This window comes from Suncus etruscus, chromosome 7 (genome assembly GCF_024139225.1).
Source record: "Suncus etruscus isolate mSunEtr1 chromosome 7, mSunEtr1.pri.cur, whole genome shotgun sequence".
In the NCBI taxonomy this organism is placed as follows: domain Eukaryota; kingdom Metazoa; phylum Chordata; class Mammalia; order Eulipotyphla; family Soricidae; genus Suncus; species Suncus etruscus.
This window is the reverse complement of record NC_064854.1, coordinates 22,863,672-22,878,614: the sequence shown is the minus strand read 5'-3', so window position 1 is coordinate 22,878,614 and position 14,943 is coordinate 22,863,672. Positions and strand designations below refer to the sequence as shown.

Sequence of the window (14,943 nt, the reverse complement as noted above, 5' to 3'; positions counted from 1 at the left end):
AAATAAGCTAGTTCTTAGGATCTTTCTTCCCTCTATGGAAGGGACATTTTAGCTTGCATCTCATTTTCCAGAAAGCCATATGGCCCCATCGCTTAGGGGAGGACCCTGCATGTAGTCTATTGGGTGCCTGCATATTGGGTTGGCTTGAAATTAAATGCAATATTGAAAGAGGTTTTTACAGTTGTTATATAAAATCAAATCTTGGTACTCAGAAGATATACACAAATGACATGCACTGAAATTTTATCCCTTCCAGATGTTCAAGTTTCCTAGAAACTGGGTTCCATGTCTCACATTTAGGTTGCCATTTAAATTGTAGTAAAATTTTTTGTTATTATTCTTGCTACAGGCAATAGCTCCTTTTAGAAGAACTCTGGAATTTTTAGAGTTTTTTTTTTTTAGTTGTTTTGTCTTCAGGAATGAGTTCAATTTGACAAATGAAGCTCAGAAGCCACTTTAGTTAGTCCAGCTATGGAATATCTGTGCTCAGAGCTTCTCTATAGACTTCTGGGGTTGAACCCTCATTATATGTTGAATGAATGAGATGATCCATAAAAAAAACCTGGGCTTGCTTTGTACAACATCAATTTGGGGATGGTCTATGTCATTTCCTTGAGGATGATCACTTTATAAAAAAGGCATATTATGAAGCCTTTATTAAGGGACCAGGGTCTGGTTTCTTCTGACTTCCCTATCCTGATGAATTTGTACTGGTTTAATAAAGAGAATCAGTTTGGCTTAGTGCGATCAGAGAGATCATGAGGCGAGAACCTCTGACTTCATGATTTGCTCCTGACTGGCCTGGTTTATTAATTCTTCACAATTACCTGTCTTCAGGCCTGTCCACCTGGGGTTGGAAATATGGCACTTGGGGTAATTGTACAACTTTCTCAAGTCAAATACTTGAGAAAACCCCAAGATGGCAAGTGACTTGACCCTCTGGTGGATAATTCTAGATTATATATAAACATAATAAGAGATCCACTTGTTGGGTGGAGCCTCCCCAGGCATGCCTCTAGCCCCTTCGTTGGGTGGGTCTGAAGAAACAGGGTAAAGGTGGAAAATAATTCACAAGCAGTCAGTTAAAGTTTCATTGGGGTCAGTTCACGTTATTCCATGGCTTTTTCTCTGCCATGAGTGTTTCTACTATCTCTTTCTATGTCAAGTAGCTTCTCCCTTGCCTTCTCCCAGCCAGACTCTTTCATTTTTTATTTAAAACAGTGCACCCCATCCAAGATGTGGGTGGGTCTGATCATTCAGGTGGGATTAACATCTCAAAAGAAGAGGTTAGGAAAATAGGAAGTTGGGGGAAGGGATACCTTACAGATAATCACCATGCCACCTCCTTCAGCTGGACTAAGTGTGCAGTGTCCTTCACCAGAACATTGTACATATAGCCCCTGTTCTGAATTATTTCGTGTTGCTCTGATCTGGTTGGTCAGCTGCCCCACCACCTGAGATCCCTACAGGACAGAAGTAGGCAGTGAAGATGACAGAGCTGATGACCCTGGGAAGTATCCCAGAGACTGATGCTCAGCACCTTTCTTTTACCAAAGGTGCTTTGTGTGAGGATCTTGGTCCCCCAACCTGCAGCAGCTTATTGTGGGGTAGAAGTTAAAGAGACAGCCCCATTGGAGAGGGACCAATAGCAGGGAGATGAGCAGGTCCCCCACTTAGATTCTGGCCCAGATTTTTGTTCCAGATGACCTCAGCAGCCTAATACAGAAGGTGAAGATGTAGAATCCAAGCCCAACTGAAGCCCAGCTGAGAAGCTGCTTTTAGAACCTCCTGCAACTTTATTCTAGTCTACTCTCTTTCTATTTGCATTGGTCATTATATTACTAGTTAAACTGTGCTTTACCTGTATAGATCTTAATAGCTACTATTTTGTTCTATGACCCAATGCAAACATATATATTTGTATTCAACTCTAGTGGTTTAATATTAGTTTGCACACTTCTGGAGAAATACAGATTGTTGTTAGATGTTTAATGGTTCTCAGCTATCCTAGTGAATATTTCTCATTTGCTGTGATGTTTGATTGTGCATATTATTTAGCAACTTACTCTCATATTATGTCTCCAAAAATATTCAAATGTCTTTGTCCACAGAAGTCTATGGAAAAGGAAAGTATGAATTATAGACTCTCATTACAGTGCTCATTATAAGAATGTTTTAGCAAACTTATTTTTAAACTGTATATATCTGCAGAAATGTTCTATGATTTTGTTTAGAGAAATTTATGGAAAAAGAATTTGGATGCTCTAGACTTGTATTACAGTGCTCAGTGTAAGAATATTTAAATTTTTTTCAAATTACTTATATCTATAGAAAGGTTCTAATGTTTATATTCAGATAGTCTATAAAAAAGCTGATTGTTTTGAGAATAATATATTCACAATATAATCTATGATGCTTTTAAAGCTAAGTCTACCCTCACCACCAGTGAAATTTTTCACCACCTTACTGCTAAAGGATAAATTTTTTTTCTTTTATTTCTCCAACTTTTACTGTGCCTATTCAAATTACCAGCCACTTTGGGGACTTACTTTACATCTGGTGGCTACTCATGTAGCCTTTATCAAAAAATTTTTTGAACAGAAAAGGTGAAAAAATTAGTTGACACCCTGCTATTACCCAAAACAAAGGCATTCCTCCAATTTCATTATTCCTTTTCACATATCCCTTTGATATGTAAGATCCAAGTCCACTTGGATCTCACTGGACCCTCCTCCTGCTGGTTGAATTTATACCAGTGAAATAAACAGGTTTCAGTTTCATGGTGCACAGAGAGACCATGAGGTGAGAAACAAACTCACTCCATGATCTTTTCCTGACTTGCTTGGTTCATTAGTTTTTCAGACCCATTCATCTGGGGTTGGAAATATGGTGATTGGGGTGATTTTTTTTTACAGGGGAGGAAGCCATAACTGTTGTTGCTCAGGGCTGCTGCCCACTCTGTGCTCCTAATGGTGTTCTGAGAACCCCATGGTGCCAGGGATTGAAATCTGATCACCAACCTGCACTCAACCCCCTGAGCCATTGCCCAAGCTCTATACATATATTCACCATTAGTTGGTTTGGAACTGGTGGTCATTCTCTTCATCTTTCTTAGGCCTTTTCTATCCTGCAGCCAGGGCTCTTGGCTTTGTATGAGGGAAACTTCAAGGATAATAGAGTCATGCAGAGATGGTTAGTGTGTCTGTCTGGAAATTGGTGCCACATATTTGAACATATTCAGGTGGGCAAAGAAACTCTGACCAGTCCTGGCTGACAGGAAAGGTGGGCGTTCACTTCCATGAGAGACGGAGCAAGTTGTGAGGTTCCAAACACAGCTGTTTGATCCTCTTAAGGACTGAGCCATGAAGTGTGGGAAAAGTAATAGTCCATTCAGTTCAGATTAAAAAAGGAAAGAAGATTGAGGGCAAGAGAAAGTGGTGGGATGAAATCCAAATTCTCAAGCCCTAGAACATTAAATGAGTTGTGGACTATAGCAGTATTTGGGCATCATTTTAGAGCATTTGATAATTTTATTTTGAAGTATTTTACAGAAGAGTTGTACTTAGTCTTGTCTGGAGTAGAGGAGGGGGGAGGGAGGTTGGGAGGGAGAGGGAAGAGGAAGGGGGAGAGAGAGTGGGAGAAGAGAGTGGTAGGAGAAAGGGAGGGAGAGGGAAGGAGGAGAGAAAGGGGGAGAAAGAGAGGGGGGAGAGGGAGAGAGAGAGAGAGAGAGAGAGAGAGAGAGAGAGAGAGAGAGAGAGAGAGAGAGAAAGAGAGAGAGAGAAAGAGAGACTCAGCCATCAATTGTACCTTCTAGGTATAGGGCCTGGAATCCTGTGAGTTTCTCTTAAAACATTTGGACCGCAGCTGCTTTTCTCCTTGCTCAAGTCCTTGAATCTCATTAAGTGAGGCTCCAGGGAACTTCCCACTCAAGACTGCCCCGATGCTATTGGGCTGTTTTTCTTTCTCCTTGTCATCTTCTAATGGGCAACAGAGAAAAGTGAGACTATAATCTTAGCAAAAGCAAATGGGGCCCTGGAGGATTAGAGAGCAGGAAGGTATCTTGCTCAGAGTTTCTTGCTTGCTGGTTTCCAAGAACTAGAGCTTGTCTGCATTTCCATACAGATTGAACTGTCAAAGCCTCCCGAACATGAACCAGTCTACAAGCCCCTTATCAAATTCCTATTTGCAATGTCCCATTTTAGCTGTTGGTGCCATTCCATGCATTCTCTCCTCTCAGGGATCAGTTTAGTTAGACAGATATATAGCACAATGATGGGTGCAGGCAAAATTTATTTATTTGTCCTCTCGTAGAAAGAAGAGTGCCATTCAGTGGAGGGACGTGCGATTTTTGAATGTCCTTGTAAAAATCTTTTCCGTGGCTCTTTCATAAATGGTTTGATTGTCATTTATTGAACTTTCTCCTGTGAGGCCCAGGGACTATTTTCAGACTTTGAGGAGTATACTTCAATATACTACCCTTTGCTTCTTTGTCTGAATCATAACTTATTTTCTTATTGGCATTTCAAAGTGGAGTTAAAGCATATCTAAAGGTAAAACATTTGGGCTAGAGCAATAGCACAGCAGGGAAGGTGTTTACCTTGCATGTTGCTGACCCAGGTTTGATCCCCACATCCCATATGGTCCCCCAGGGCTGCCAGTAGTAATCCCTGGACACCACTAAGTGTGACCTCCTCACCCTGCAAGAATACCATGAGTCTATTAGAAAACTGCAAAATGCCACTGTATGGTTTTCTAAAAATGAATCTTTCCCTCATTTGTGTATTAAAATCACATTCCTGTCAAATTCCCATGAGTTTTGATGACTGTCACATAAAAATCACCCTTTGCAAACCCTTTATTTCTCCTGCTCTGGATTCCTCTCCTATCTTCACTTAAAGATGAAACCCCCCCCCCAAAAAAAAAACATTCTGTAATCTCCTGGAAAGATTCAGAGTTGGAGAGAAACCAATAGTTCTAGATATTTTTAAAATTCTTTCAGGGCTAGAGTGATAGTACAGTGGGTAGACTGCCTTGCATATGGCGAACGTGGGTTCAGTCCCCAGCATTTCATATGGTCTCCTGAGTCTTCCAAGAATGATTTCTTTTCTATTTTTGAACACCTAGTGGTGTTTAGGGGTTACTTCTGGCTCTGCTCTCAGAAATTCCTGGTAAGCTCAGGGAACCATATGGGATGCCAGGTCAGCTTTATGCAAGGTAAACCCTTATCTGCTGTGCTAGCACTCCAGCCTCTGTCAAAAATAATTTCTGAGTGTAGAGCCAGGAATAACCCCTGAGAACTGCTGGATGTGGCCCTCAAACCAAACCAAACCAAACCAAAACAAAACAAAAACGCATCTTACCCTCACACCCTTTTACTCTTCTGAAACAGTTTATGGAATATAGAATCTACATGCACTGTTGCATCTAACAGAACATCATCTAGGTGGGTGGAAGTGTTAAGCGAAAAAAGGGCCCGTAGAGATAGCACAGAGGTGTTTGCCTTGCATGCAGCCGATCCAGGACCTAAGGTGGTTGGTTCGAATCCCGGTGTCCCATATGGATATGGTCCCCCGTGCCTGCCAGAAGCTATTTCTGAGCAGACAGCCAGGAGTAACCCCTGAGCACCGCCGGGTGTGCCCAAAAACCAAAAAGAGAGAGAGAGAGAGAGAGAGAGAGAGATGGGAATAAAATGAAAGAGAAACTATGTATTTCAGTATGTGAAAAGTCCAGGCAAGCTTCATCTGCAGATAAAAATTAAATACTCTGTTTATTACTGGAATCTCTCTGAGACCATAGAATACACTTAGGTGTATATAGCATGGGCCAAGTCTACAAACTTTTACAGGATGAAAAGAATAAAAGAGGACATTTGATTTCATACTCTGCTTGCAGACCCTGGAAAAATGCTTGTATACTAAAACAATGCAGAAATAGTTTATGCTGCCTTTGTCAACAAGGGCTCAGTTGTACACTAATTACCAGAACCTTCCCAAGCGTGGGCTGTCTCCCAGGATGCAGGAACGTTTTTCTGTGGGATTGTTTACTATCTTTTGGCTTTTGCCAACTCATGCCATGAGTTCCCTGTCAGTAATGTATTAATAATAAAAACAAAGCGAATGTCGCAAAGTTCCTAAATGCTGACATGTAGTATCTGTTGTCCACAATTGGGATTACATTATAATGCAGCAACCTGCCGTAGTCTCAGCAAGACACAGTCAGGCTTCTAAAGAAATAAGCTGGGGACAATGGAAAGAGAGCCAAGGGCTGGAGTAAACATGTATGTTCTGGCTCAATGGCCCTGCACAGTCTCTGCCCAGCCTTAACTTTCCACCACCCAGTGCTGCCAGCAATGACCCTTCAACATAGAGTTGGAAAAGCTTCTGAGCACTATGGAGGGTGGCCCCATATCAAAACCAATAAGAAGGTGCTCAATGGTTTGCAGCGAAATGGTTTGAAGCTTGAAACTGACTTACTAGATCTAAGCAATGACGTGGTGAAACAAGTTTCTAGAAGAGCAAGATGGGTTAGGTGAGAACAAAGTTTATGGAAAGGGACTGCATTGGCCAAATAGGCCCAGTTCTCTCTGGGTCTCCAGAGAGGTCTCTGGATCTCTCTGATCCTCCAGAGAAAGAAAGAAAGAGAGTCCACAATGCAATCTGGGGGAGTCACTTATGCATTTTTGCTTAGAAGCAAAGTTATTGTTTTCTTGGCTGATTTTACCTGGTATGTGGTGAACTAGGTATGTTTAAGCAATGTGTAGGGTGGGAGTCTTTTAGGAAGTATTTCGAGTCTGTCATGAGACTTGAGTGAGATGTATTTTAAATATTGTCAGCTTATTCCAGACACAGCGAGGTTGGGTTAGTTCTAGGAATTGAGCAACAGAAGTGAATGACAGCAAGGTGTATTGAATATTCTGTGAGCAGGGACTATCTCAGCATGGCAGGCCTTTTGGATCTGGAAATAAAGCTTGGCATCTCCTGGTGGGATTAATGTGGGACCCTGTTGGTGGTTGGAAGGTTTGGGTGAGCAATGTCTGCTCTTCCATGGCATTAGCACCAACCAATCAGGATGAATATCTTGCTGGTGTTGGTGGAGTGACTAAATTCATATTTGAGTGCTTGAATTTCCCCCAAATAATTTAAATAGCAGGACTTGTAGTAAAATATTCAAGTATATTGACATAGAGTTTTATATAGGATGTAGCAAATTAAAGCTATTTCTTAGTATTTTTGTATATGCCACCTACATAATTTTAAATGTTGCCTATTTGTGTTTATTTTCTTTTTCCTTCATTAGACTGGCCAGAGACCTGTCTTTTATATCCTATTCCTTAACTTTCATCATAGTTCTTGTATATGCTTAGCAATTCTGCTGTCTTACTAGGGTTCACTTTATACTTTTACTTTACTTATACTTAATGCTTTCTTTCTTTCTTAAAAGTTTATTTCTGAGATGATTTTTCATTTTCTTTCATTTTCTGTTTTTTTCAGTCACAAAATCAGTGTAGTCTATAATTTTGATTACAGAGTTGACTGAAATATGTTTTGATACATAGCGTTTTTTAAAAGTTTATTTTTCCCTAAATATCTAAGATGGTGTGGATTCTAAGTCTTTGGACTCTGTGGGAATTTTAAAAGGAATGTTTATAAAGATCATTGTATTTCTGAACATTTTTGGCTTCAGATTTTCTAAATATTTAGCATTCTTGGACTATAAAAAGTGACCCAGAGACTATTGTGAAAGGTAATGTCATATGTATATGTGATCCAATATTGGGACCCGCAGTTATGTTATTATCCCTTTTGAACCTGTGATTTTCTCATCTTAAAATGATGGCTACATTGACCAAGTCATGTATTGATTGGATTAAAGATTTATTTTATTTCTCTACTTAGGTTAGAGATCGTCAAACCTTACTTGGGAAAGTTTGTGGCAATGAAACCGTCTCTCATATTCAGTCAATTACTAACAGTATCTGGATCAGATTGAGACTTGATGCTTCTATGGTTAAAGTGAGCTTTAGAGCTGCATATCAAGTTGGTAAGCAAAGAGATGACTTTGTTTTTAAATATTTTTTACTCTGGTCATAGCATTTTAAGTTGTCTCATAATTTAGTTGTCTTATGTTCTCAGGTAGCCAGGAAAGTAGCTTGTCAATTCATTTCATACCCTTATTATAAAATGAGAGTATGCAATAATGTTGAGGGCCATCTCTTTATTTATTTGTTTTTGCCATACTTGGCAGTTCTCAGGGGTTACTCCTGACTCTTTGCTCAGGGTTCATTCCTGGCAGTGCTCAGGGAACCATATGGGATGGAGAGGCTCGAACCTGGGTCAGCCACATGAAAATCAAATGCCCAATTCTCTGCAAAATTGTTTTGGCCACATATGGGCAATCACTTTATCTCTGTCTAACATGGCTCTCCTTTTTGTATCCCAGCATGTGGGGGTGAATTGACTGGAGAAGGGATTATCCGCTCTCCCTTTTACCCTGCTGTGTATCCCAAAGAGAGAATCTGCCGGTGGAGCATTCGACAACCCCAAGGCCAAGTTGTTCTCCTCAACTTCACTGGCTTTGAAATTGGACCATCTACCCACTGTGACAAGGACTATATTGAGGTAAGAATCAAGACCTTTGAATGTAAATTCTTGGTTGAATATTGTTAAAAAAAATATTAGGCCTTGGCATAGCAAATCTGTTATATAAAATAATACTATTTTGTGTAGACTGTTTTTATGTTTTGTGGACACCTGATTGTATTCAGGGGTTACTTTGGCTCTGTGCTTAGAGTTCACTCCTGGCTCTGCAATTGGAAGACCATATAGGTTGACTGCCAAGAATTGAACCCAGATTAGCTGCATGAAAGCAAATCCCCTTACTTGCTATACTATTCATATAGAAGACTCAGACAAAAAACACTTTTATATCTTATGAATATAAGATAATTAAGTTGATATGCATTCATAATCAATTATGTAAATTAAAATAAAGGTAGTAAAAAGCAAATAATCATCTTAAAAGATGTATAGAAATTATTTCACAAAATCTAACACTTTCTCTTAGCAAAATATCAAATGAGTATAGGATATAACATTTCTAATCACAAATATGAAAATATTTTATTCAATGCACTTTCCATGAGCAACTTGAAGATGAAATCAAGGGAGCAAATGCATTTGTAATACTATAAAAAGAAACATTAAAGGATGCCAATGTTTAAATATATGTAAAATGTGCACTCTGAAAGCTGCAAAATTATGAAGAAAATGAAAGACCTAAATATTAAAAAGATGTCTGATGTGCATGGATTAGAAGGTTTAATGTTGTTAAAATGGCAATAATCCTCGAGCTTATCGAAAGTACAAATTTAATCCCTATCAAATTCCCAGCAAACACTTTCACAGGCATCTAAAAACTGCTTGTGAGATTCATAGGGAAAAACCAATGAACACAGAATAATCAAAATGTTCTTTGAAGAGAATAAGTTGGAAGACTCTGTATTTCAAAATTAGAACAAAACTGCAGTTATTAAGGCCATATTCTTTGAGTAAGGATAAAAATATGGTGCACTGGAACAGAACCTCAGTAATTCAGAAATCCATAATGTTAGAGCCAGCTTTTTTTTTTGGAACAATCTACCAAGATATTTTAGTAGGAAAGAAGAGTTTCTTAACACATTCAGCTGACTGCCCATGTGCAAAATTATGAAATTTAGCCCTTTGCTTATGCAATACACAAAAATGAATTTAAAAAGAATTTTAGACCTAAATGTGATGGCTACAACCACGAAACTCTTGGAATGCAAAGGCATTTGCACATAAAATTAAGCAAAGTCTTCTAGATAACTCAAAAATTCCAGTAAACTAAAACATAAACCCATAAACAGACAAAGAAAAAAAACAAACCACCGTCACCACCACAAAACCCAAGAACTTAAGGAAAAATAAAGGAATAAAAGGGGCCGGGTAGGTGGCGCTGGAGGTAAGGTGTCTGCCTTGCAAGCGCTAGCCAAGGAAGGACCGCGGTTCGATCCCCCGGCGTCCCATATGGTCCCCCTAAGCCAGGGGCGATTTCTGAGCACATAGCCAGGAGTAACCCCTGAGCGTCAAGCGGGTGTGGCCCAAAAACCAAAAAAAAAAAAAGAAAGGAATAAAAATAAAACTTGGGAGATTTCAAAATTCAAAACAAATGACATCAATTTTAAAATGGCCAAGGTGTCTGAATTTTTTTCAAATAAGTTATAAGCATAAAGAATAATGCTTGGTCTATAAAAAAATCATAGCCATGAAATACAGCTACATATCCCTTGTATGGCTACAATCAAAAAGTCAGATAACACAAATATTGACCTGACAAATGTAGAAAATGCAGTGCTAGGGCTGTAGTGGGGGTGTAAGCGGTAGAGCATTTGATTGCACGTGCTAACCTGGGACAGACCACGGTTTGATCCCCTGGCGTCCCATATGGTCCCCCAAGTCAGGAGTGATTTCTGAGCAAATAGCCAGGAGTAACCCCTGAACATCAAAGGGTGTGACCCAACCCCCCCTCCCAATTGCAATGCTTAGAAAATACCGGTAAGCATGTGAAATGGTACAACTACTTTGAAAGTTTTTAAAAGTGATAAATAAAAAGTGATTATTATTTGGCCTAGCAATTCCATTCCTAAGTATAGAACTAAGGGGAATTAAGTGAAAAGCATGTCTTCTCCAAAACTTGTGCATGAATATCACCTACCATAATTGAAATAGCAGCTCTCAAATAGAAACATCCTACAGGTCTAGTTGACTGATAAACAGGTTAACACAATCTGGTACAAGATATCCAGCCAATGAAATATTGTATGACATTAAATAAGAATGAAATAATGACGTCTGATGAAGTTCATGGATAAATTTCAAAAAAAAATGTCCTAAGGAAAAGAAGCAGCCACAAGTGCTGTCACATGATCTGATTCCATTTACTTGAAATGCACAGAACCGGCAATCTATGGAGACAAAATAAATTGATTAGTGGCTACCAGAGAGGGCCTAGGAAAGACATAGGAGTGACTGCTAATGGGTATGAGGTTTTATACTGACAACATGTTTCCAAAGTGTATTTTAAAACCAGTCTTACTACATGCAAAACAGACTTTCAGGATTATTTATTTCTAGAAGCAGTTTCCGTAAGGGCTCTCTCATAAAAATTAATTTTCATGTCTTTTTAATTTAGATTGGTAGCAGTTCCATCTTGGGTTCTCCTGAAAATAATAAGTATTGTGGTACAGACATGCCTTCATTCATAACGTCCACGTACAATTTTCTCTATGTGACATTTGTGAAAAGTTCTTCCACTGAAAACCATGGTTTCATGGCTAAATTCAATACTGCAGATTTGGGTAAGAATAGTTTTCTTTCTCATTCCTTTCTCATTCTTTCCTCCCTTCTTCCCTCCCTCCCTTCTTTATTTTTTATCCCCCTCTCTTACCCATCCCTTCCCTCCCTTCCTTATTTTTATTCCCCTCCCCTCTTCTCCTCTTCCTTTTTTCCCCCTTCCCTTCCCTTCCCTTCCCTTCCCTTCCCTTCCCTTCCCTTCCCTTCCCTTCCCTTCCCTTCATTTTCCTTCCCTTCCTATTTTCCTTCCCTTCCCTTTTTCCTTCCCTTCCCTTCATTTCTCTTCCCTCAGCTGTTATTTGCTGCTATCACAGTGATGTTAGGGGTTTTGTTGATTGGTCAGATTGTTGTGACAAGGCAGGACCCCACACCCACCCTGGGATCCACTTGCTGGTTGGTAGCAACAGGAAGACTCAAACTTTCAGCCTCATATATACAAGATATCTGCTTTGCCACTGAATTGTACCCTGGGCTTCTAGCTAGATGTCCTTCAATGGAATGAACACAAGGAATGTTTCTTTTGGCACTTGAAAATAAGTTGTAATGCGATTATTTTATTTTGAAACCTAGGTCGTTTTTTCTGAAAACAGAATTTGTTTATTTTAACAGTATGTGGACAAGTTCTTACAGAGTCAACAGGAGTCATTCAGAGTCCTGGCCACCCAAATTTCTATCCCCATGGTGTCAACTGTTCCTGGCATATACAAGCCCAACCTGGCTACCTGATTCATTTGACGTTTGAGATGTTTCACCTGGAGTTTCATTATAATTGCACAAAGGATTATCTGGAAGTCTATGACACTGGTTCTCAGACATCTCTTGGGAGGTGAGATTATTATTATTATTTATTATTATTATTATTTAACAAAACCACTTTATGTTTTCCAAACATCCTGATTCCCTTAAGTTATCTTGATGGTTATAAAAACCAGGGTAAAGCAACATGTCCCAAAAAACTATTTCTAAACCATGTGTGTCTGGAAGGCGTCTCCAAATGTCAACATGATGCATGTGTCCATTAAACTTAGAACTTTCTTTCAGCACATTAAATTTTGTTATGTCTTTTCCTATGTCCACTGATCAGCTTTCTATAATTCTAAAATAATGTACATATTCTGGAGTTGTATAAAAATGGCACCATATTGCATGTATATTTTTTATTTGACTCTTCCCTGACTTGTACTTTTTGTTCAGTTTGTTCGTTTGTTTGAGCTTGATGTTTATAGTTTTATCAAATGTGAAACTCTTTTGGGTATTATGTTCTTGAAATCCTTCTTGTCTCCATTTCTCTTTAGGGACTCTATATATGTCTTGGGCCATTGAAGTTGTTCTATGGCTTATTTATGTTATGCTCCTTTGACTCTGAGTCTTTGTTCTTCATGTTTTTCACTTTGAATTAAGCCTTTGGTCTCGCTACAATCTAGAATCTTTTCTTCTAGAATATTGATCTGCTATTAATCCCACCCCTGTATATTTTTATTGAAGTTTTCATTTCTAGAAGCTTAAATTGTCTTCTTTTTTACCTGATATGTCTGTTTATTAATTTTTCCCAATTTCTTTAAACTGTGAGATACAGTTATATTTGTTTTAATGTCTTTTTCTAAACAGTTAAGCACCAGTGTAATTCCTTTCTAATTATTTTATTTTATTTGCTTATTTTGGGGCCACACATAGTGGTGGATATGCTTTCAAGAATCACTCCTGATGGGTATAGGGTACCATCTGAGATGCTGGGGATTGAACCTGGGTCAGCTGAGTGAAAGGCAAGCACCTTCCTTATTGTGCTATCTCTCCCTCTTCCTTTATTTGAATACTAGATTTTTCTTCTCTTTAAGCCATACGTTTGTCCTTTTTGTGAGTGCTAATTCTTTTGTAGAATGTGGAAATTTTAAATTTTATGTTTTTGGACATAACATTATTGTATTCCTATAAATATTCTCAACTGTTGTTTTGGGGGTACAATTAAATTATTCAGAAACATTTTAAATGTTTCTAATTTCGCTTTAAGATTTTTTTTGTCTTTCACAGAGACTTTTTTTTTTCACATGGAATCTCAGTGTCTTGAGAACTATTGTTTATGTATTATTTTAGATTATCAACAGTCTTAAATCAAGGTTAAACATTTCAATCTATTAAATTTTGTGGGGAATTCTATTGGAATTTTTGAAAACAAATTACAATTTGTTTCTTCATCCTCATTTATATTTTAGATAAGTTCTTTTGTCCAATATTTCTTAAGTTTACCTTTTCTCATTTTATTATCTATTTTCCCTTGTCTTAGCTCATTTAAATTTTTTTTCTTGAAATCATTGCAATTCACTTCTTTTTGCTAAACAACATAGCTTTATTCATTTTTGCAAATTTGGAAGGCCTATTTTATTTATTTATTTTATTATTTTACCCATGCTTATTTTGTTTGATTTTTTTTTTTTTTGGTTTTTGGTTTTTGGGTCACACCCAGCGGTACTCAGGGGTTACTCCTGGCTGTCTGCTCAGAAATAGCTCCTGGCAGGCACTGGGGACCATATGGGACACTGGGATTCGAACCAACCACCTTTGGTCCTGGATCAGTTGCTTGCAAGGCAAATGCCGCTGTGCTATCTCTCCAGGCCCTATTTTGTTTGATTTTTTGTAGTGCATGATGCCTCTAAATGATAACTGATTTTGTGTCTATGCTGTGTGTTTTATGATGTATGGTTTCTCTTTGTTACATCTCTATAAATGAATGTTTAACACCATATATGATTCCTCAGTAGAGCTTGTACTTTCTAATTTCACTCAACTTCTTTTATATGAGTAACCACAGCTAGGTGAACCTGTACACCCATGTTAAAAGGTAAACACAAATAGAATGATTTTGGTAATTGTGTAAAATAAATTGTAGCCAAAATTTGTTTTTAAGTGAATAGGGTATAGCAATCATTTTCATCATCATCATCATCATCATCATCATCATCATCATCATCATCATCATCATCTTTACATATCCTAATTTAGGCCTCATCATTTCATGTTTACTGAAAGTATGTTTTCATTGGTTTTAAACAGATACTGTGGAAAATCAGTCCCTCCCTCTCTTACCAGCATTACCAACTCTTTAGAACTCAAATTCGCGGCAGATGCTGATCTTGCTTATGAAGGCTTTTTAATAAACTATGAAACAATGAACTCATCTTCAGGTAAGACAACAGCTTTCTTAGTTACTTGGTTTCATTTTTTCAATACCAAAGAGCCCTATGAGAATACTTCTCCCTGAACCTGGATACTCAATGAAGCTATATTTATAATGAAGTGTGGAGACTTCAATGAAGCAATGATTAGAGAATATTGTGTCAATGATAGCATTCCCAATTTTGATCTTTGAACTGTAGTTTTTTAAGAAAATGGTTTTTTTTGGGGGGGAGAAATACACTGAAATGTTTAAGGGTGAATACATGATGTGGTTTGTGTAGAGAGGAACGAGTCTGTCTGAGAGAGAAAGGGGGAGCGAATAAGGTGAAAAGTAACAGGAAGATGGAAACAACAGACATATATAAAATGAACCTGAGTCAAAGGGATTTGAGGATGGTCA

The 14,943-nt window shown here is 38.3% G+C and overlaps 1 protein-coding gene across 1 annotated transcript in view; it reads left to right on the top strand.

Moving 5' to 3' along the window:
- CUBN (cubilin) overlaps positions 1-14,943 on the top strand; it is a 253,967-nt gene that overhangs the window by 45,343 nt on the left and 193,681 nt on the right. Inside the window, exons 18-22 of the mRNA XM_049777740.1 lie at positions 7,896-8,040; positions 8,440-8,618; positions 11,212-11,377; positions 11,982-12,198; positions 14,421-14,551. Coding sequence (XP_049633697.1) covers positions 7,896-8,040; positions 8,440-8,618; positions 11,212-11,377; positions 11,982-12,198; positions 14,421-14,551 — 838 coding nt within the window. The remainder of the gene's footprint in view (positions 1-7,895; positions 8,041-8,439; positions 8,619-11,211; positions 11,378-11,981; positions 12,199-14,420; positions 14,552-14,943) is intronic.